A 23374-nucleotide genomic window follows, 5' to 3' on the forward strand; every position below is an offset into this window, starting at 1 on the left:
AATAACCTTTTCCTAAAACTTCATTGACTTTGTATGGTCCCTTCCAATTTGCGGCGAGCTTTCCTTCTCCTGATTTGTTGACTCCAATGTCGTTTCTGATTAAGATCAAATCATCTGGAGCAAATGTTCTTCGAATGACTTTTTTGTTGTACTTTGTAGTCATCCTTTGCTTCAACGCTGCTTCTCTTATCTGGGCATCTTCTCGGACTTCGGGGAGCAGGTCGAGCTCCTCTTTTTGCCCCTGTATGTTTCCGATCTCGTCGTGGAGAATTACCCTTGGGCTTTGCTCATTGATTTCTATTGGTATCATTGCCTCCACACCATAGACTAGTCGGAAGGGTGTTTCTCCAGTGGCGGATTAGGGTGTTGTCCTGTAAGCCCATAGCACTTGAGGGAGCTCTTCAGCCCAAGCCCCTTTTGCTTCTTGCAGTCTCTTCTTTAGTCCTGCCAGTATGATTTTGTTGGCTGCCTCGGCTTGCCCATTGGCTTGTGGGTGCTCCACCGAGGTGAACTGATGTTTGATTTTCATACTGGCTACTAAGCTTCTGAAGGTAGCATCGGTGAATTGGGTTCCATTATCCGTAGTGATGGAATAAGGTATCCCATATCTTGTGATGATATTTTTGTAGAGGAACCTGCGACTTCTTTGAGCGGTGATGGTGGCCAATGTTTCTGCTTCTATCCATTTTGTGAAATAATCTATTCCCACGATCAGGTATTTGACTTGTCCAGGTGCTTGGGGAAAAGGACCTAACAAATCCATTCCCCATTTTGCAAAAGGCCATGGAGAAGTGATACTGATAAGCTCTTCTGGTGGAGCCACGTGGAAATTTGCATGCATTTGACATGGTTGACATTTTTTCACAAATTCTGTGGCATCTTTCTGCAAGGTCGGCCAATAGAATCCGGCTCGGATTACTTTCCTGGCTAGTGACCTTGCTCCGAGATGGTTTCCGCAGATCCCACTATGTACTTCCTCCAGTACCTCGGTGGTTCTTGAGGTCGGTACACACTTTAACAATGGTGTTGATATCCCCCTTCTGTAGAGGATATTTCTCACCAAGGTGTAGTGTTGTGCTTCCCTTCGGATCTTTTTAGCTTCTTTCTCCTCGTTAGGGAGCATGTCGAATTTCATGTATTCAACTAAGGGGTTCATCCATCCGAGGTTTAAACCGACTACCTCAAGTACTTCTTGTTTATCTTTTATTACTGAGGGTTCCTGGAGGGTTTCTTGGATCAGACTTCTGTTGTTCCCTCCTGGTTTGGTACTTGCTAACTTGGATAGGGCGTCTGCTCTGCTGTTCAGATCCCGAGTTATGTGTTTGACCTCGGTTTCTGCAAAGCGCCCAAGGTATTTCAAAGTTTTTTCCAAGTACCTCTTCATATTTGGGTCTTTTGCCTGATACTCTCCACTTATTTGGGAGGTCACCACTTGCGAGTCGCTGTATATCATCACCTTTGTAGCACCGACTTCTTCTGCTAGTTTTAGCCCCGCAATCAAGGCTTCATATTCTACCTGATTATTTGAGGCTGGGAATTTAAATTTTAGAGAAACCTCTATCTGGGTTCCTCTTTCATCTACCAATATTATGCCTGCGCCGCTTCCCGTTTTGTTGGAGGATCCATCTACATAGAGTTCCCATGTAATTGGTTTTTCCTCTTGATCCCCTGCGTATTCTGCAACGAAGTCGGCGAGGCATTGAGCTTTGATCGCTGTCCGAGTTTCATATCTTAAGTCGAACTCGGAGAGCTCTATCGCCCATTGAACCATTCTCCCTGCAACATCCGTTTTTTGGAGGATTTGCTTCATGGGTTGGTTCGTACGGACTCTTATGGTGTGAGCTTGAAAGTAAGGCCGTAACCTTCGCGAGGCTACTACCAAGGAGTAAGCAAACTTTTCTAGTTTGTGGTACCTTAGTTCGGGGCCTTGTAGAACTTTACTGATGAAGTAGACTGGATGTTGTCCGACCTCGTCTTCTTTTATCAGGGCTGACGAGACAGCCTTGTTTGCTACGGACAAGTATAGGACGAGGTCTTTCCCAGGTACGGGTCGGGTTAGAATAGGAGGTTGGCTTAAAAACTTTTTGAACTCCTGGAATGCCTCCTCGCATTCAGGAGTCCATTCGAACTGGCATCCCTTCCTTAATAAGGAAAATAGTGGAAGGGATTTCAGTGCTGATCCTGACAGGAATTTGGAGAGGGCTGCAAGTCGGCCATTTAACTGTTGGACTTCTCTCAAACAAGTCGGACTTTTCATTTCTAGGATGGCTCTGCACTTGTCGGGATTGGCTTCGATCCCTCTTTGTGTTAGCATAAATCCTAGAAATTTCCCTGCTTCCACTGCGAAGGCGCACTTTGCGGGATTTAGTCTCATCCCGTGCAACCTTATAGTGTCGAAGACTTGCGAGAGGTCTGTCAAAAGGTCGTCTTCTTTCTTTGTTTTTACCAGCATGTCGTCGACGTATACTTCCATTAGACTCCCCAGGTGAGGGGAAAACACTTTATTCATCAACCTTTGATATGTGGCCCCTGCATTCTTTAATCCGAATGGCATGACCACGTAGCAGAAATTAGCTCTGGGTGTGATGAATGATGTTTTCTCTTGGTCTGGCTCATACATTGGGATTTGATTATATCCCGAGTAGGCGTCCATAAATGATAAGTATTGGTACCCCGAGCTAGAGTCTACTAGGGTATCAATACTTGGCAAGGGATAAGGGTCCTTAGGACATGCCTTATTTAAGTCGGTGTAGTCGACACACATTCTCCATTTGCCATTCTGTTTTTTGACTAGCACTACATTGGCTAGCCATGTTGGGTACTTAACTTCTCTGATGAAGCTAGCTTCCAGGAGCGCCTGTACTTGTTCTTCCACTATTAGGGCTCGTTCTGGGCCGAGCTTGCGTCTTCTTTGTTGTACAGGTCGGGATCCTGGATAAACCGAGAGCTTGTGGGACATGAGCTCGGGGTCAATCCCAGGCATGTCAGAGGCCTTCCAGGCGAAGAGGTCGAAATTATCTCTTAGGAGCCTAGTCAACCCTTGTTTTAGAGTTTCCCCTAGGTTGGCTCCTATATGAGTGTTCTTCCCTTCCTCTTTACCAACCTGTATCTCCTCGGTTTTTCCTCCTGGTTGTGGTCGTAGCTCTTCTTTGGCCCTTGCGCCACCGAGCTCTATTGTGTTAACTTCTCTGCCCTTTCCCCTTAGGTTTAGGCTTTCATTGTAGCACTTCCTTGCCAACTTTTGATCTCCCCTTACCGTTGCTATTCCCGCTGAGGTCGGGAATTTCATGCAGAGGTGAGGAGTAAATACCACTGCTCCGAGTCGATTGAGGGTAGCTCTGCCGATTAGAGCATTATATGCTGACCCCACATCGATGACTATGAAGTCTATACTCAGAGTCTTTGATTTTTCCCCTTTTCCAAAAGTAGTGTGAAGGGGCAAAAATCCTAGTGGTTTTATTGGCGTGTCCCCTAATCCATATAGGGTGTCGGGGTAAGCTCTTAATTCTTTCTCATCTAACCCTAGCTTGTTGAAGGCGGGCTTAAAAAGGATGTCCGCCGAGCTTCCTTGGTCCACCAGGGTTCTGTGGAGATGGGCATTTGCTAGGATCATGGTTATCACTACTGGATCATCATGTCCAGGGATTATTCATCGCCCATCTTCTTTTGTGAATGAAATGGTAGAGAGGTCGGATGGCTCTTCCCCAACTTGATAGACTCTTTTGAGATGTCTTTTGCGAGAGGATTTGGTGAGTCCTCCTCCCGCGAACCCTCCTGAGATCATGTGTATATGTCTCTCTAGTGTCTGCGGTGGTGGGTCTCTTCTATCCATGTCGTCTCGCTTTCTCTTTCCGTGGCCGTCTGACCTTTCTATGAGATATCTATCAAGCCGGCATTCTCTAGCCAGCTTTTCTATCACATTTTTAAGGTCGTAACAGTCGTTTGTGGAGTGACCATATATCTTATGGTACTCGCAGTAATCGTTGCGGCTTCCCCCTTTTTTTATTTTTAATGGGTCTAGGGGGTGGCAATCTCTCAGTGTTACAAATCTCTCTGTATACGTCCACTATAGAGACTTTCAGAGGAGTATAAGAGTGATATTTTCTCGGCCTTTCGAGACCGAGTTCTTCTTTTTTCTTGGCTTCCCTTTCCCTCTCTTTTGTTGAGGGAGGGGGTCCGGGTCGCCAACTCAGGTCTCTTAATTTGGCATTTTCCTCCATGTTGATGTACTTTTCAGCTCTTTCCTGTACATCACTCAAGGAGGTGGGGTGTCTTTTGGATATGGACTGCGAGAAAGGACCTTCCCTAAGTCCATTGACTAAACCCATTATTACTGCTTCGGTGGGTAGGTCTTGAATCTCCAAACATGCTTTGTTGAACCTTTCCATATAGGTTCGTAAAGATTCTCCGACCTCCTGCTTTATTCCCAGGAGGCTCGGTGCATGTTTCACTTTGTCTTTCTGGATTGAGAACCTCATCAAAAACTTCCTCGAGAGGTCTTCAAAACTAGTAACCGACCTCGGGGGGAGGCTATCGAACCACTTCATCGCTGCTTTCGATAGAGTGGTCGGGAAGGCCTTGCATCGTGTAGCGTCGAAAGCGTCAGCTAGGTACATCCGACTTTTGAAGTTGCTCAGGTGATGCTTCGGATCCGTGGTCCGGTCATAGAGGTCCATGTCAGGGCTTTTGAAGTTTCTCGGAACTTTAGCCCTCATGATGTCCTCGCTGAAGGGATCCTCCCTACCTAAAGGTGGTTCTTCGTGTTCATCGCGGGAGTTGCGACTTTTGAGGGAGGATTCCAACTGTAAGAGCTTTCTTTCTAACTCTTTTCGTCGTTCCATCTCCTCTTTTAGGCTCTTTTCAGTTTTCTTTTGTCGCTCTCGCTCCTGCTCTAATTGCTCCAGGCGGCTGTGGACTAATCCCATGAGTTCAGTTACATGGGGTGGTCCTTCTTTTTCTGATTCGCGCCCTTCTGAGGAGTTCACCTTCAGATTCTTTATTCCGGAAGTGCCTTCCCTGTGTTGATTATCGATTTCTTGGTGGAGGGTGAGGTCCACATCATTGTTGCCTGTGTCCAGATTCTCTTGTTCAGAATCTGTCTCCACATGGCCTTCTTCGTGGGATCTAGCTGCCATCGTTGGATGATCTTTCAGGTCCCCGGCAACGGCGCCAATGTTACGATGGGTAACCGGAGATTAATAAGATGGATGGCTTTGGTTGGCCCAATCGTCCGCGTATGGTGGCTTCCGAGCTGGTTTGCACGTTGGAGCCTCCTTCCGACTTGTGCTCGTGAGTGAATGGGGGGGTGGTACCTGCAAAGACACTCCGATGCCTAAGTTAGCAAGGGTGTGAGCAGGTCTAGAGAGTATTGGGCTTAGAGATACCTGGGGGGTGTCAGTGTATTTGTAGTGGTGAGCCAATAACCACCGTTGGAGTAGTGCCATATTTTTAGGGTGTTAACCGTCCCATTATCTTAGGGAGGTTAAGATATGGCTTGATTAAAGTAGTTGGAGAGATTTTAGGGGCAGTTACTCATTTGAATGAGTGCTTATCTGCCAGCTATTCTCCGTCCCCACTTCTTGGGAGTAAGTCGGGTTTGACACCGACTTCTAAGTGTGAAGGTTGGTGTTTAGTAAGGCTCGATCCTCTGGACTAGGCCTCTTATTTGGACCTGGACCTTTATTATTGGGCCAGGGTAGGAACAGTATTTCTATCAGATACAGACTAATAATATTAGGGCCGAAGTAATTTGGATAGATTGTCCCAAGAGTTTATAATTACCGTAAATGTTGGAAATTGAGAGATTATGTATATGTATTTTGAACTCAACTTTTTATTAATAAAACTAAAAATAAATAAATATCAATTAATTTCATATTTATGATTATTACACATTTATTAAATAAAATTATAAATTAATAGTCACATTAAAAATTATTAATTTACAATATTATATAAATTTCATGTAACGTTATATAAGATATTAAATTTAAATAATATTATATGATTAGTAAATATAATTATTTTTTACTAATATTTCACCAATAATGATTTGTCTCATATTTATAAAAAATTCACAAAATAATATATAGTTTATAATACTTATATTTTTGAATTTTACATATATAAAATAATATAATTTATATTTATATTTTTTAAAATATACACACATAAATTAAAAAATTATTTATTAAAAATAATTTAATATTTATATTAATCAAATAATAACAAAAATTATTAAAAATTACTAGCTCAAGAATTTTTTGATAAATTTTGTATTTTATATAATGTTTTATATATAGTATTTGATCTCGAATTTACTTAACAGTCAATATTAAAAATAGATCCTCTTTATTTTTTGTCAGTTAAAAAGAGTAAATTATAATTTTTAATCTTTTAATATTTTTTTCTCTTATATTTGAGTTAATACTCAAAATAGCCCTGAAATTTGGATACAGACTCAATTTGACTCCCAAAATTTTAATTGACTCAATTTGAACCCCCAAATTTGAATATGTGACTCACGTTAGCCCTTCTGTTAATCTTCGTTAACGACACGCTTATCTGGAACGTTAAGTGACACATGGAGTTGACAGGTGGCCTTATTAAACGTTGATGACATAGGAAAAAAATTTTTAGACTCAATTTAGCCCCCATTTTAATGAATATAAAACTCTAACAAGTGCCAAATTCCCAAATTGATATCGTTGTTTAGGTGTTGGAGAAGATGATGAGGAGCACCAGCCAAGGTTCCGGAAGCTGCAACAGATCTCATTCACATGGAAGTTTGGAAAGGAATCCAAATCGAGCTAGATCTAGAAAGGTTCCACACTGGTGTGGTTGTGGAATGCGTCCTGTTCTTCGTTGGTCTGGAACATAAGCGAATCCAGAAAGACCATTTTTTGGATGTCCAAATTATAATGTGATTTCTTGAATTGCTTTCTTCTTGAATTTACTTCTTCTTTTTGTAATACATGCATAATTTATTTTGTGGTTATTGTGATAGACATTTGGAAATAGATGGTGTGGACTTTTTGTGTGGGCAAATGGCGTGGAAGAAGAAGACATGATTGGTAGACATAAAACTGAAAATAGCATTGAGTATTGGAAGATGAACGTGGGTTGGAAGATTAGTGCAATAGAAGCTGAAATTCATTAGTGGAGGTGGAGGTGGAGGCACCTACATGTAATTAGAAATATTTGATAGATGATGAATAAACACATAAAATATTTCTAAATATAATTAATTAATGTGTTATATATTGGTACATGCTCTATAATTTGTGGCTGTGAAATAGTGGGTTGGGTGATGTCAATCTCCGAAACTTGTGGAGCATCCACAGTTTGTATACCAGTAGTTGTCGCAGCATCATCGGGTGCATTTGCATTAGCTCCATCTTGGGATTTGGATTTAGCTACAACAGCTGCTGCTGCAGCAGCAAGAGCACTTGCAATATCATCAGCTTTTCTATGAGCACAACTTCTTTTAGTGTGTCCTTTAACACCGCAGTAGGTACAAGTAAATTCTTTGTAGATTCTCTTTAACTTTGTTGCAGTTTTAGACTTCTTACTGCTCGAAGGCTCCTCATCAGCGTCCTTTCTCCTTTTCTTCTTAAAGTTTCCTGGCCTTCTCCTAGTTTTAGGTGCTTGAGGTCTGTTGTATTCAGATTTTTCCCACAGTTCCTCACTCGGTATTGGATTTAGGGAATGCATGTATGTAGCCCTATATGCCTCCATAGTCAACCAATGATGACAAAAGTTTTCAGGATTTTTATTTATCCTTGAAATTGCTGCACATGCATGGACACACGGCATGCCTACAGATTCAAATTTTAAACTACACTGCCATCATTCTTTGTAACAAAGCTGCCTCCATGATGATAGACAATGGTTATCAAATCATCCATCTACAAATATAATTCAAACAATTAACAAATTAACTTCAACATCCAAGGCCTTTCATATCATGCATCAGATGATTCTACATTAACATGCCAATCAATATTTTTTCAGAACAGAAAATATAAAAATTCATATATAAAATTTATCCGTGTAACAACAGCTACACAATTTTTTGTTGTCCATAATTAACAGCTCTGCATTATTACATTGACAAGTATAATCTATTTACTCATTCATGAATTTTTCATTTTATATTTTCAAAAAATAACTCAGCTATTGAATCATTTAGAAGAGTTGAAGTAAAATGCTAACAGACATCTCAAATTGAAACAAGTTGAATTTGTACTCTATATGTACTCTATAGTACATAATTTCAACACTAAGTGCCAGTACTCATAACTCTCCTTACTAGCATGTTTAGTATAAATATGTCAGAAACAAATGATTCAACTCTTCTAAAAATGATTCAACTCTAATTTATATGTCCTTTCTTCTCTATAACACAGTTAACGTTAATCATAATTAGTCTTTTAAAAGAAAAAAAACCCTAACAGAAAAGGATCAATAACTAAAACTATCTTCTTTCACAATGGACCCAATCCATTTGAGTATCAAATAGAGCACAAATTAATGGCCTGTAAACCCCAACTAAGAGAAAACAGAAAACTTAACATTGAACCCAAATATAGAATGCTTGCGTTACTAACCTTTTTTGGAGAAACAGTGGTGCGCAACTTCTTCTTTCTCGTGCTAGCAAACGAGAACGTGTGTGACAAAGCGAGAACCCTACACTAGCAGCAACATTGATCTATCCACAGTATGTTGCATGCGAGAGAATGAAGAAGAAGAAGAAGAGTTTCCCTATTTTGACTGGTTTGATCGTTGGTGTTGTTGAATTTTAACCTCAGCATAGAAAACGCTGTCGTTTGAGGAGAGATTACCCGCCAAGGACAAAACGACATCGTTTAATAAGCCCACCTGTCAAGCCCACGTGTCACTTAACGTTCCAGGTAAGTGTGCCGTTAACGGAGATTAACAGAAGGGCTAACGTGAGTCACTTATTCAAATTTGGGGGTTCAAATTGAGTCAATTAAAATTTCGGGGGTCAAATTGAGTCTGTATCCAAATTTCATGGGCCATTTTGAGTATTAACTCCTTATATTTTTCTCTTGATCCTAGTTACAAATAGGGGTGGCAATAGGTAGGGTAGGGTAGGGTTTGGAGCTAACCCTAACCCTATCCGCGAGTTGAGATTTTTATATAAACTCAACCCCACCCTAACCACGGGTTGAGAATATCTCAACCCTAACCCTGCCCGCTCTTAACCTGCGAGTATCCAACCCTACCCGTGGGTTACAAAAAAAGATGTAATATTATTATATAACTTTATGATAAGTTAAAATAGAATTGATTTTTATGTAAAAAAAGTTTATTAAATTATCAATTAATAATCTTCTTTTAATGACTAAAAATCTTTTACATTTAATGAGAGGTCTTTAGTTCAATGTCCATTTAAAATATATTTTTATATAAGTATATAACATATACATATATAAGGTGCGGATTAGTCGAATATAATTGAGACTCAACCCACACTCTATCCGACCCACACGAAAACCCTACCCACACCCTAATTTTACTTGCAGGTTTAGTGATGGAACCCCAGCTGCTACATGGGACTATAAACGCAACCATTATTCTTTCGGGGTTCCAAAATATGGAGATCAGAGGCTTATCATGGTTTGCCGTATTTCTAATATGCTCCTATATGGTTTTTTTTTTTTTGTATTAAAACTATAATTATTTATGTATTTTTTATATTAATTTAAATTTTTTTAAAAAAGTAATACAAAGATATGATATTTATTAGTACTTTTATATAAAAGTTTGAAGTTCAATTTAAATTGATTTCTAAAAAAATAATTTAGGATAAAAGAAATAAATAAATAAAATAAATAATTATTTTTTATTATAAAAAATTTAGACGTTAACAAAAATTAATCATCAAAATTTAAAATTAATATTATACCTATCAAAAATTAGTTTCATTTGACAAAATTAACTAATCATTAATTTTTTATTGATTCCATTCAAAAATTAATTAAAATACTTAAACTACGTACACCAATATATTTTATTATCTTCAACTTTTTAAATCATTTATTTATTTATTAAAATTCCGAACGATACTAATTTATACCATCACCATCATACTACCACCATATTTAGTTTATCCTAGTATAGCCATAGTTTACAAATGTAAGGCACATTTTGTCCGCATTATACCTAGACTAATTTTACGATATTTTTTGTTTGGTATTTAATTTTCGTCTAATTTATATTTATAATAAATTTTAAATATTTAAAATTTTTTAATTTTTATATTTTTATATTTAAAATAAATTATTTAACTTTTTTTAATAATAATAAAAATTTAAATATAATTAACTTTATATAAAATTAATAACTAAAATCTATTAAATATTTAATTAATTTAATTAAGTTTTTATTTAACAAATTTTAATTATCAAATTTACATAGAAATTAAAATTTTTATCTTAATCTATATCTTAGAAGTTTCCTCCTATTTAATGTTATATATATAGGGTTTGATGATCTCGAGTTCAATCAGCACCAATCCGGTCGTAAGTCAAGTCAGAACTCTCTCTCTCTCTCTCTATTTTACCGTGAATTTCTCTTGCAGGTTGAGTCATGGAAATGGAACCGCAGCTGCTACATGGGACTATCGAAGCAGCCATTTCTAAATTCCAAAATATTGAGTCCCTTTTAACCCGTCTCTCGGTTTGTCCTATTTCTCTATATATGCTCCTATTTCGTTTGTTCTTATAAAATCACTTATATATTCTGATTATATAATGGTCTTATACTTGCTTTTGTTCATAATTGGAGTATTCACACTTTAGCTAATTCTATACACATTTCGATGGACATGGACTATATATCTTATTTTGCTAAAAGGAGATCATTCTAGCTGATATAATAGTAAGGAGAAATGGAGCGAGATAGAAGGAGATATTTTATTGATTTCGGAAAAAATATTTTGTTTTAATTACAATTAACATGATATAAAATACATTTTTATTATTAAATTAGTTAATAATACACCATATATAAAATCAAACAATGATAATCGTTATACATACACAATAGGCTATCTTTGTTCTATGTCTAGAGTGGCTATAGGTGGTTGACAACTAAAAACTAAACATGTGAAGGATAGAATTTCAATTGATCACAATATTGACCAAGTCAAAAGCATGGTAAATTTGCCAATCTTGCAGAGTAAATGTTTTAGAGAGTTTAAATTACAAGTTTTTTTTTTTTTGGCCATTGAATTTTATTACTTGGATCCCAGGCGAGTACAAGGGATAATAAACATCTTCTCGAAAAATTAGTTTAATTTTTGGGTTCACCAAGGATCGAACTTTTGACCTTTTGGATCTAGTGCTTTAATACCATGTCATGATACCACTCATCCCAAAAGTTTCAGCTAATAGGAAAATGTAACACTAATAATTATATCTCTAATACTCTATAAATTTCCATTGTACACATTGTATAAATATCTCCTCATACTTTCCCTTATTACTTATGTAGTAGTTTTCGTGTTTGAGAGAAGGAAAATGGAATATTTTGCTCAAGGTGTTTGCTCCAAGTACCATAGCTAATTAATACATACCAGTACCATAGAAATGAAGATGATACGTGAGTCATATTAATTATCTACATCATCTTTTATTTTTATTTACTTTTTAAATATATATCATATAATAATTTATACTAAAATTTCCTTGCTATTAATTACGAAATAACTAAAATATCATTTGACTAGTTTTATAATAAAAATAAAAAGTTTGTTTTATAAAAACTCTTTTAGTTTATTTTATAAAAATAGTCTTTTAGTTACTTTTTAAAACTAAAATAATCTTTTAAGATAAATTTTGCTCAATTATATTATAAACCAAAATTTTAATCTAAAAATAATTAAAATATCCTTTTAGTTAATTCTAATACAAAATTACTTCTTTAAGGATAAAATTAAAAAAAACTGAAATAACTTTTTATGATTAATTTTACTTACTTTATTATAAATAAATTTGAATTTAATTTTAAAAAATTAAAAAACTCCTTTTAGATTAAAGTTCTTTAATGGTATTGAAAATTAAAATTTGACAATAAAAGACTACTTTTTGTAACGGAATAAATTATCAATTTTATGGCCAATGTTTGGGATAAGTTTTAAAATTGTCCCTAATATTTAAATTATCTTATTTAAGTTCCTAATGCTTTAAAATCATCTCAATAATGTCTTATCGTTAGTGACCTATTAAGTATTAACAGAATTGATGGTAAGACAAAATCGAGACGATTTTGGGTAAACAGTTTAATTAAGCTTCTTTTAGAAAAAACCTAAATAATAAATACTTATATTAAAAGTAGCTTATAAATAAGTTATTTTGTATTTAGTTTTTAGTCTTAAAAGTATTTATTTTCAAATAAGAGTGATAAAAAAATTTTATTATAAGAGAAGTCATTTTTTTAACTTTTTCATAAATATTTAAATAAATTTTTAGAAAATTACAATTTTATTTTAAAAATTGCACCAAACATTAATGTTATAAATTTTCAGAAGTTAAAAGTTAAAAAAAGTTACTTATAGACCTATCCAAACAGACCCTTAAATAGAACAAAAATGTTAGGAACAAAAATAATACATTTCTTTTAGAAGAATTACTAAATCAAGTAAAATAAAAGTAAATTTTAATGATTTTATTAAGAATTTAAAATTTTTACTCATCATAAAATATTTATAAAATCACTAGTAGATAAATTTTAGAAAAAAAAAGAGTATGATACATATATAATAAAGTATAAATTATATCTTTTTGTCTTTAATGTATCTAATTTTTTTAATGTTTAATTTAAATGAACTTTATTTTTAACTTTAAAATAAATTTTAATTTTTTCTTTCAATAATATTAATTTTTTATAGTGCATAATTATTCAATTATTTTTAATTACATCTAAATAAATTACTACTCTTAATCAGATTATTTTCAATATATGTAAATTTATTTATTTTTTATTTTACTCTTAAATATTTTTACTCATCATGAAATATTTGTAGAGTAACTAGTACATAAACTTGTAAAAAAAAAAAGAACATAATACATATACAATAAAATATAAATTATATCTTTTTGTCACTAACATACCAAAATTTTATGTTTAATTTAGATAAACTTTATTTTTAATTTTTAAATAAATTTTAATTTTGTCATTCAATAATATTAATTTTTATCGTAGATAATTACTTAATTATTTTTTAATTATATCTAATTTAAGTAAATTACTCTTACGCACATTACTTTCATTCTAAATAAATTTATTCTTAATCACATTACTTTCATTCTAAATAAATTATTAAGACTAAAATAAAAAAATAAATTAAATAATTATCTATCATAAAAATATTAAAATAATTAAAGAAAAAAACTAAATTTTATTTAAAAGTTAAAAATAAATTTTAATTAAATCAAACATTAAATAAGTTCGATATATTAAAAACAAAAAGGTATAATTATACTTTATTGTATATGTATCGTGATTTTTTTTCTTTTTCTTTTTCCAGAAGTTTATATACTAGCTAATTTATAAGTATAAGTAAAAATATTGAATTTGTAATGTAATTCGTTCTCTTAAAACTCACTATCATTTTCTATAAAAAATATTAATTTTAATCGATTCAAAATCCAATTTACTAATTTTTCAATCGAACCTATTTGTTGAGTATAATTTTGACAAAAATAACACAGTTTAACTAACTACATATGTTAAAGTGTAATCGATAAAAAAAAATTTTATAAAAAAAATACCTTTAAGCATCTTTTATGTGAATGATGAGTAGCTCCCTTCTTAAAAATAGGCGAACAAAGGGTAATTCACTTGTGGTTTTACCTTTTAAGTATGTATTCCTCGTAATATTTTTATTTTTTTATTTTTTTATTTTTTTCTCTATTAGAAAACAAATAATTTTCATTCTCCTCTCGCTTTTGAGTAAATCCCCATAATAGTCCCTGAGATTCGGGTCGTTACCCAATGTGATCCCTAAGATCCCAATTGCACCATTATAATCCTCCAGATACGGCTCCGGGCACCATAATAGTCCCTGGACAGTTTTCCGGTGATGAGTCATCACCGACGATCTGATGTGTCACGAAGTTGCCACGTTGGATTAAGCCAAAACGCAGCGTTTTGGGTTGGCGCCCCAACTTGACAAAAACGTTGTCGTTTGGCCCAAAAAAAATATGAAACGCGCTATATCAAAAACACACTATCTCCTCAGTTGTCTTCTCCACTTCCACCCTCTGTCTTCTTCTTTTCTTCTTCTTCTTCCTCCTCTCTTCATGAATGCCATTACGTTAAGGTTCCTTTCTTGAGATTGAAATTCTTGCAATCAGAAGACATCAAAATCAAGTTTCATTCCATCATTTGTTTCCTCCTTCGTCAGAAACAAGAGGTTCTGCTATTTGTAAAGGTAATTTTTTTTATTCTTTTTTTTGCAATGCATGATGATTTTTGTATAACTTGTGTTGTTAGTATGGTTGGAATTATGATTTTTTTTGTTCTGTTACTATGGTTCTAGGGTTTGATTAGGTTGGGGTTTTCATGGGATGATCAATTTGATTATGGTCATGCTCTGTTTGAAAATAATGCTCTTTTACTTCTTTAGGGTTCCTTTGGTGAGGTTGAAATTCTTGCAGTTAGAAGACATCAAAATCAAGTTTCACTCCATCATTTGTTTCCTCCTGCGTCAGAAACAAGAAGTTCTGCCGTTTGTAAAGGTAAATTTTTTTTCTTTTTTTGCAATGCATGATGATTTCTGTACATGCTTGTGTTGTGAGTGTGGTTGGAATTTTGGTTTTTTTTTCTGTTACTATGGTTCTATGGTTTGATTAGGTTGGGGTTTCATGAGAAGCTCTGTTTGATTATGGTCATGCTCTATTTGAGAATAATGTTCTGTTTTATAGTCATAAGTGTTCTGTTTGATAAAACTTTTATCTATTGATGTCTAATATCTGTTTGATAAAACTCTTATCAGTTCTTATGTATAATGATGAGAATTTTTAAAAGATCTATTTAACTTAAGCCATTTTAATTTTATTAGAAGATTGAAAATAAATAGCAACATATTACTAGAAAAGTATACTCTTTATTAAGTATGTAGAAGATGTGAAGGAACTTGAAACATACATATTCAAATAAAAATTCCATGTCTAGCTATGAGTCAATATTATATTTGTTACATACTTATTATGGGATTGCCAACTTGCTACCAGAGGACAAAATACAAACTGACTCTTAAGTTAGGCCTATCTATATATGGTTATGCACGTTTGTTTTCAATTTTGTTTTTTGTTTTTTAGATAAGTAAGAAAAATGAAAATAAGTGGAAACAATCTTATTTAGTTTTTCAAAACATGTTTCAATTTAAAATATGATTTATTGTCACAAAAATTGAAACAGACACATACAGAGTACAGCACATAAAACTGAACTTTGTTATTCAATTATTTAATTTATATATAATACATATTAAAAAAATAAAGAGTACATACAGAGTACATACATACAAATATATTTGTATAGCTGATTTTTGTGTATTTAAAAAAAAAATAAACCTCACAATTATGAACTTACGTTTAAAGGTTTAATTAAACAACAATATTATATTTATCTTGTACTAAATAAAGTAACTATATCCGGCAAATAATTATGTAAATAAGACACTAAAATCTGTTTGTGTACATGTATTTTTCTTTTTTTTTTTATTCAGTAGTTAGTGTAAATAGGACAGAAAAATTTATTTGTGTTTATCTTGATTGTCAAGTAATGGATTTTGAAAACTTTTTTTTTAGATGGAAGAGATGTTGGATATTATGTTTCATCACGGGGGTGATTTCAAAGAAGATCAAGAAGGAACAATGGTATATTATCCGGATAATAAGGCTTGTTTAGGTGACCTAGATGTGGATACGTTAGACGTCTTCTATCTAAGGAACTACCATAAAAAGCTTGGTTATGATGGGGAGGGTGAGTTTATGTTAGGGACTGTTATGGTGATCGACCATGATTGGTAGGGACTAATACACTTTGTGTTATTAAATGACCATGACTGGCAGGGACTAATATCAGCAGTGCAAGAAGTGATGCCCAATGTGCACCATCGTTTTTGCGTCTGGCATTTGTGGAGAAATTTTAACAAGAGTTGGAAGGATTTACAACTAAGGGGGCTTTTGTGGGAATGTGCAAGGGCAACAACTCATCAAGAGTTCAGGGATGGAATGGACAAGATAAAAAGACTAAATGAAGATGCATGGGCATATTTTGTAATGCGGACCATAGCCAAGAACAAGGTGAAACTAAACAATCACACTGGAGTGCTCACACCGGTTATAAAGAGTCGACTGGAGAAAGTTAGAAAAGAATCTAAGAATTGGAAGCCTATTTGGACAGGGGACAACGGATATGAAAAGTTTGAGGTGCATGGACACCCAACTAATCACGTGGTGGACTTAGGAAAAAGACTATGCACTTGCCAATTTTGGATGCTTACAGGTTATTTGCATTGCTGTAATAATTTTTTTTGTGCTATAGTTGTAATCTGACTAATGGTATATGACTGAAACCCATGGTTGTTGTGGCTGTTGTCTGTGTGCAGGTATTCCTTGTGTGCATGCATGTGCTGCACTGTCTCGGGTTAACAAGCCACCAGAAGACTTTTGTCACCGCTTGCTAACAATGGAGTCATACAGGGAAACATATAATTATCATATTAATCCAATACCTGGACAACCATTATGGGAGCATGCAGAAGAATGTAACAGGCCACATGCACCAAAAATAAAGAGGAAACCTGGAAAACTACAGATGAAAAGACGGATGGATGCTGATGAGAAGGGTGGTGGAGGATCTAAAAAATCTAAAGCTGATCCCAAGCCTCAAAGTAACAATGGAGATAATGTTCATCTAAAGAGGCAGTTGGGCCCCTTTACTTGCAGTTTCTGTGGTGATAAAGGACATACAAAGAGAGGTTGTAAGAAGAAGAGAGCTTGTGATGCTGCTGCAGCTGCTGCAGTTGCTGCTGCTGCTGCTGAGGCTAATAAGAAGAAGAAAAATGAAGGAGGTGCCCCTACATCTGAGCAGCAACTTCAGCAGCCTCAAGATGATGGTAACCAACATGATGGAGAAGATAATCCTGTTGTGCAGTCTACTGAGATTGGCCAAGCCACTTCTGATGCACAACCTGTAGAAATAGATATATCTCAGCCAACTATTTCTGATGTAGAAGATTCTCAAAAGGTAACTTCCTATTTACATTTCTTAATTTTTTTCTGATTCAAGTGAATCATCATTTATGTGTAATGTAAATAATTTCTATCTAGGATCATGGAATAAAAAGGCCTTCAAAATTATCACCAAGGAGAAGATCCTCTCCACTAGCAACTTCTGTCCCAGTGAATCCCATGCAGGGTGCTAGTTCAGGAACTGCAACAAGACTTGTCAATTACATGAAGTTCATCCCAACTCCAGGATTTAAGGCTCCAAGAAAGAAGAATTGAAGACTTTAGCTTAATATGTATAGGGCTATCTGTTTTGATGTTAATACTTTTTGCTAGACAAAGACTACACAAGGAAAAAACAATCCTTTATGTTTTGCTGTAAAGTCCTCCCTTTTGAGGCAACTTTGTTTAACATGCTCATGTTAGATGGCTGTCCTTTGTGTTATGTGACTAACTGTGTTAAGTTGAACCATTATCTTAATACAATTATCTTTTAAGTTTGAACCATTATCTTAATTCAGTGTTGGCTAGTTTTCAATCACTTATGCTGCCTTCTTTAGCATAATACTGTTTTAATTAATTGAGTTATCCAAGTTTATATTCCATCAACAAACACTATTCAACAGTTTCTAATACCATAATCATGTTATTATTTTTTACATATTGTTCATTCAATGAATACAGGGTACACACTACCAACTCTTTTAACTCAGGCTTTACAATACAGGATAACAATTAACACAATCAATACAGGCACAACTAATACCAACAATTGGTTAACCAATTTTTGATTCCGGACATCTTCTTCTAATCTCCCAAGCCTCCAATCAAAGTTCATCTTCACTTCATGATTATCTCCATAAGATTCTGGTTTCTCAACTGCTTCATCCTGTGCAGTATCTGCCCACACAAAAAGCCCACACCATCTCTTTCCACTTGTCTGTAATCAAGCAAACATGTAACATGCTCAAACTTCAGGGAAGAAGAACAAGAGAAGAACAGTCAGGTAGGAAGGAACAATCATAACAACACAAGTAATACTGATAACTCACATTATAATTGGGACAACCAAAAAATGGTTTATTTGGGTTTGAATCTGTCCCAGACCACCTGAGAACTGGCCGGCAGCCGCAACCGCACCATTCCGGCACCCCGGATCTTCTGCTCCTGCTTTGCGTTCTCGTCCGAAGGCCACTGCACGGTGAACTAATAGAGCTTCCAACTCTAGTGCTTCCACCACCCATCATGGATATTCACTTCCAGCTCCAGGAACAACAGCAACAACAAAAATGGAAAAAGAACGATGAAGAAGAAGAAGAAATTAACTTACTGAACATTTGGAAATTTAGGGTTAAATATAGGGGGAGGGACCACATTGGGTATAAATTGAAACTATGCCAGCTCAACTAGCCGTTGGCACCATCCAGCGTGGCAAAACGAGGCCACGTCAGCTACTTGTTGATGACTCATCACCGGAAAACTGTCCAAGGACTATTATGGTGCCCGGAGCCCTATCTGGAGGATTATAATGGTGCAATTGGGATCTCAGGGATCACATTGGGTAACGACCCGAATCTCAGGGACTATTATGGGGATTTACTCCTCGCTTTTGGGACAAATGTGAATGTCGCGGAATAACCTCGACATCAAAGTCGGGATTATTAATTAAGAAAGTTTAGGGGTCAATTTTATTAAAATTTGATTAGTATTTAACTAGTAAAAAAAATTAAGTAATTTTATATAATTAGATATAATTTCACATTAATAAAATATTAATAATAATTAATTAATTATTACAAATTACAAAATTGGTTGGATCCCTAACAATCCTCTTATTAATTTATTATTGACTACTACTGAAATTATAATTCTAATTCCATTTACATTGTTTTGCTTCAGCTGGAGGAATTCATGGAAGCAGAGTGTGGTAATAATGAAGGAAATAAAATACTCTATGCAACCGTTTATCTGGATGAAGTAAAAATGGAAAGCAAGCCTATAACAATAAAGGACCTCCAGAACACTAATACATGGGAAATGAAGTTTAAATTTCATTGTGCCCAAAAGGCATCACATGTCATATTCAGCATCCACTTTGGCAAGGCGCTTAACGGTCGGCGAAATTCAATTTTGGAAGCAAAAGTGCCAGTTGGGGATATCGTCGACAATGATGGAGATGGTCGATATGGATATCCAGTCGATTTGATTGATCCACGTATGAACAATGATGACGTGGAAGATGGCGAAGATGATGCGGAAGATGGCGAAGATGAAGAAGATGACGAAGATACAAATTTAGATTCAGATCTACTGGGGCGCATCCACGTGAACCTGAAATTCACTGAAGCTAAACTGCAAGTAGGCATCGGAAGTCCCGATTTTGAAGGAGTTCCTGGGACTTGCTTTGCACTGAGAAAAGGATGCAAGGTTACTCTTTACCAAGATGCTCATATCCCAGCTGATTATGTCAATGAAATGACCCAGGCCGGACTCGTGAATTATGAGCCGAAGCGATGCTGGGAGGACATATTTGATGCAATCAAGAAAGCAGAGAAGTTCGTATACATTGCTGGCTGGTCTCTTTACACTGAAATAACCCTCTTAAGGGATCCAATAAGGAGGGCGGTGGAAGAGAGAAAAACTAAACTTGGAGAGCTGCTCAAGAGAAAGGCTGAGGATGGTGTCAAGGTCGTCCTGCTTCTTTGGGATAATCAAGCAAGAAACTGGCCGATTCCGTCAGCAATACTTGAATACTTTGGATCCGTCAACACTCACCATAATGAAACGCGAGATTATTTTCAATACACTCGTGTGTCTTGCGTTTTAAGTACTAGGAGCACTGCGTACAGTCATCACCAGAAATTTGTGGTGGTGGACAAGGAGTTGGAGTTGCCTAGTGGTGAGTCAAAGAAGGGGAGGAGAATAGTGAGTTTTCTTGGGGGGTTTGATCTCTGTGATGGTAGATATGATACACCAAGGCATCCACTCTTTTGGACCCTGAATGTGGGTGGAGAACACAATAAAGACTTTCATCAACCCAGCATTAAAGGCGCTAAGATTGAAAAAGGTGGTCCTAGGGAGCCGTGGCATGATGTGCACTGTCAGCTTGAAGGGCCTGTTGCATTGGATGTTTATGAGACTTTTGTGAAAAGATGTGAGAAGGAAGGTAAACAACATTTACTTGTTCCAGAGGCTGACATTAAAGGACTCATCCATGAGGCGTCTTCAGAGGAAAACCATGAGTCCTGGAATGTTCAGTTATTTAGATCTATTGATGACAGAGCTGTTTCTGGGTTATTAGAAACTGCTTACAGAGATGGAGATTTCAAAATAGATCGTAGCATCCAACATGCCTATATTGAAGCTATTCGGCGTGCAAAGAATTTCATCTACATTGAGAATCAATACTTCATAGGAAGCAGCTTTGACTGGCCTGCCCATAAGTTAAACCCTAAGACACTTGGTTGTTTGAATCTAATCCCAAAGGAGCTTTCTCTTAAAATTGTTAGCAAGATTGAAGCTGGGGAAAGTTTCACCGTTTATGTTGTGATTCCAATGTGGCCAGAGGGTCTCCCTCCTAGCCCTCTAGTTCAGCTGATGTTGGATTTCCAGAGGAGGACCATAGAAATGATGTACAAGGACATTATTGCTGCACTCAGGAGAAAGAGGCCTGGAGTAGATCATAAAGAAATCGTAAACGAGGCTCGAAATTATTTGGCAATAGGGAAAAAGAAACACATGAGCATAAAGCAAAACCAAAATCAGGTTCTCATTACATGAAGGCCCAAAGAGCTGGTCGATTTATGATTTATGTGCATTCCAAGATGATGATAGGTAAGTTTGGAACTAACTTGGAATATTTTGTTTATATAATCTAATCTTTTTTTAAATGATATCCATTGACCAACTTTTTATCTGCCCTCACGTTAAGTTCAAAGTTGTAATATATGTTTGAAATTGAAGTGAGATTTTGATATGCCCTGTTACGACCAAGTGATAAGTATTATTCTTTTGTTTTTGGGCAGTGGATGATGAATACATAATCATTGGATCTGCTAATATCAACGAGAGATCAATGAATGGTGGCAGAGACACTGAAATTGCTATGGGAGCTTATCAACCCTCCTATTTGGCAACCAATAAAGATGGTGCAAGGGGCCAGATCCATCGCTTTCGCTTGTCCTTGTGGTACGAGCATCTTGGCATATATGAAAAAGACACTTTCGTCAACCCTAAACTTGAACGTTGTATTAGGAGGGTCCATGAGCTTGCTCAAAACAATTGGAACAACTATAGAGGACAACCATTTAGAGCTTGTGGCCACCTCCTGCGCTATCCCATTGACATTTCTCCTGATGGAAGTATCACACATGATCCTGAAATATTCCCCGACACCCATGCAAGAATTCGAGGTAGTCAAGACTTAGATCGTTGGGTGGTTCGCAAGATAAAGTGGCTGCGGGACATACTGGAGAAGGCCTAGAATGACCCAAGAATTGCTTAGCGAAATTCCGCTTTGTACCTGCTGTCTCCCAAGAATGTGGGGTGGGTTTCGACTTAGATATCGTTGGTTTGTTCACTCGGCTTGGTTTGTTTCTTGTTTTCGTCATGGTTATTGGTGTCCGGTTCAGCCAGCTTTAGTGCCTTCCTAAATCTTAAGTTTCCTAATAACTTTTGTAAGGGTGTTAACAGTTGTTTACCTTACAAAAACATTTCCGTTTTTTGTATGTGTGCTTACTCTATTGTCATCATCATTACCATGTAATTTAAGCAACTACGATGTTTGTGTGTGGAAATTAAATTAAAGCAGGGTTTTTAGTGAGATCAATGAAGCGTTCAATGAATTTGACTCATGGTTAGTGTTTATGACCCGTGAAGCACGAGATAAACTCCGCATATAATTTTACATCGCACAAATTAATTTTAAACAAAAAATTTGACAAATCAAATTTGTCTTTAATATTTTACAATATATCTATGAAATTAGTCCGTAGTATTTTTAATTTTATTTTTTTTAAATGATTTCATAGAGAGACTGAATTAGTTGAAATTTTGAAAGATAAAAGTCATGTTCTAATAATAATATTCTGATCAATTTATTTTATTTTTTGTGAATAATTAATTTTCCTTATATTTGGGGAGAGAAGACTGATTATTGTTTCTTTTTGTTAAGAACTAATTATTTGATAGAAAAAAAATTATAAGAAATATTTGAAAATCTATTAACACCTGTTAGCCGAAATAATTACTTTCGAAAGTTAAGCCAATTCAAAACGTTGGTAAAGTGTCAAAATGGAAGCAGAGATTAAAAGAGATACACGTGCAAGCATTAAGTGGAAATTGTTTGGCACGGATTCGATAGAAATTGAGTTAAGGATTTGTTAGTAACGTTTTTGGGCAAAAGAGCGAGAAAGGTTACCCAAAATTTCACACACAAGGCGGTATTATGTCATTAATGGTCGGTTATGGAAATGGATTATAAATATTAGAAAGTCTTAGAAAATCGGGGTTGGAACTTTTCTCCAGAAATACACTCAAACACACTCATATCTCAGCAAATTCTTGAGTCAGCATTCGAGTTCGATTTCTGTAGGTTCCTTCCATATCTTTATTTATTTTTTCAATTTACAATTTTAGCAAACTTTATTTTTCTTATTGAATTTACCTTTCAAGTAATGTTTAATTTCTTTGCCCAATTTAAGTTCCAGTATCTTTAATCTTCATGTCATAAGTCCTTTGATTCAATTGAAGGCATTTTTATGCTTTATTTAAATTCATTGCAAACCTTTTTATTTTCGATTTCAGCCAGTTTATTTTTCGAAAATCTTATTTTACACCTTTTGAACCTTTTACTTTTCGAAATGCTCATCTAATTCAAGGATCTTTGATGCACTTATAAAAGAAACTGATACCTGCAAAAAAGAGTAGGTTTCGCTACCAAACCATTAGAATCGAACCACCATTGATTTGTTAAAAATCGACAAAATAACAACATTTCATTTAAGTTATAAAGTAATATCAATTAAATAAGCTAATTGATTCCCATAAAATATACCCCTTTTTTGTTTTGGTTTTTATATGAGAAAACGAGATTTTTTTTTCATTAT

The 23374-nt window shown here is 35.3% G+C and overlaps 2 protein-coding genes and 1 pseudogene across 3 annotated transcripts; 2 read left to right on the plus strand and 1 right to left on the minus strand.

The window, feature by feature from the left end:
• The first annotated feature begins 10537 nt into the window (after window positions 1–10537).
• On the plus strand, window positions 10538–17731 carry LOC130963032 (uncharacterized). 2 transcript variants are annotated; one of them, XM_057889187.1, is made up of 7 exons: window positions 10538–10704; window positions 14385–14461; window positions 14657–14768; window positions 15843–16017; window positions 16107–16542; window positions 16646–17286; window positions 17370–17731. In XM_057889187.1, the coding sequence occupies exons 4-7, from the start codon at window positions 16006–16008 to the stop codon at window positions 17544–17546; spliced, it is 1266 nt and encodes a 421-aa protein (XP_057745170.1). In that variant the 5' UTR covers window positions 10538–10704; window positions 14385–14461; window positions 14657–14768; window positions 15843–16005; the 3' UTR covers window positions 17547–17731. The 2 variants fall into 2 exon arrangements, with proteins under 2 accessions (XP_057745170.1, XP_057745167.1); XM_057889184.1 differs by having other exon boundaries at window positions 15843–15911.
• A 245-nt stretch (window positions 17732–17976) lies between these two features.
• Window positions 17977–18511, minus strand: LOC130975362 (uncharacterized). The gene is made up of 2 exons (XM_057900173.1): window positions 18320–18511; window positions 17977–18207 (listed from the first exon to the last, which is right to left on the minus strand). Exons 1-2 carry the CDS (start codon window positions 18509–18511, stop codon window positions 17977–17979), a joined length of 423 nt encoding a protein of 140 aa, XP_057756156.1.
• A 749-nt stretch (window positions 18512–19260) lies between these two features.
• On the plus strand, window positions 19261–21994 carry LOC130940879 (phospholipase D alpha 1-like; annotated as a pseudogene).
• Window positions 21995–23374: the final 1380 nt, after the last annotated feature.

Source organism: Arachis stenosperma, chromosome 1 (assembly GCF_014773155.1).
Source record: "Arachis stenosperma cultivar V10309 chromosome 1, arast.V10309.gnm1.PFL2, whole genome shotgun sequence".
NCBI classification, from domain to species: Eukaryota; Viridiplantae; Streptophyta; class Magnoliopsida; order Fabales; family Fabaceae; genus Arachis; species Arachis stenosperma.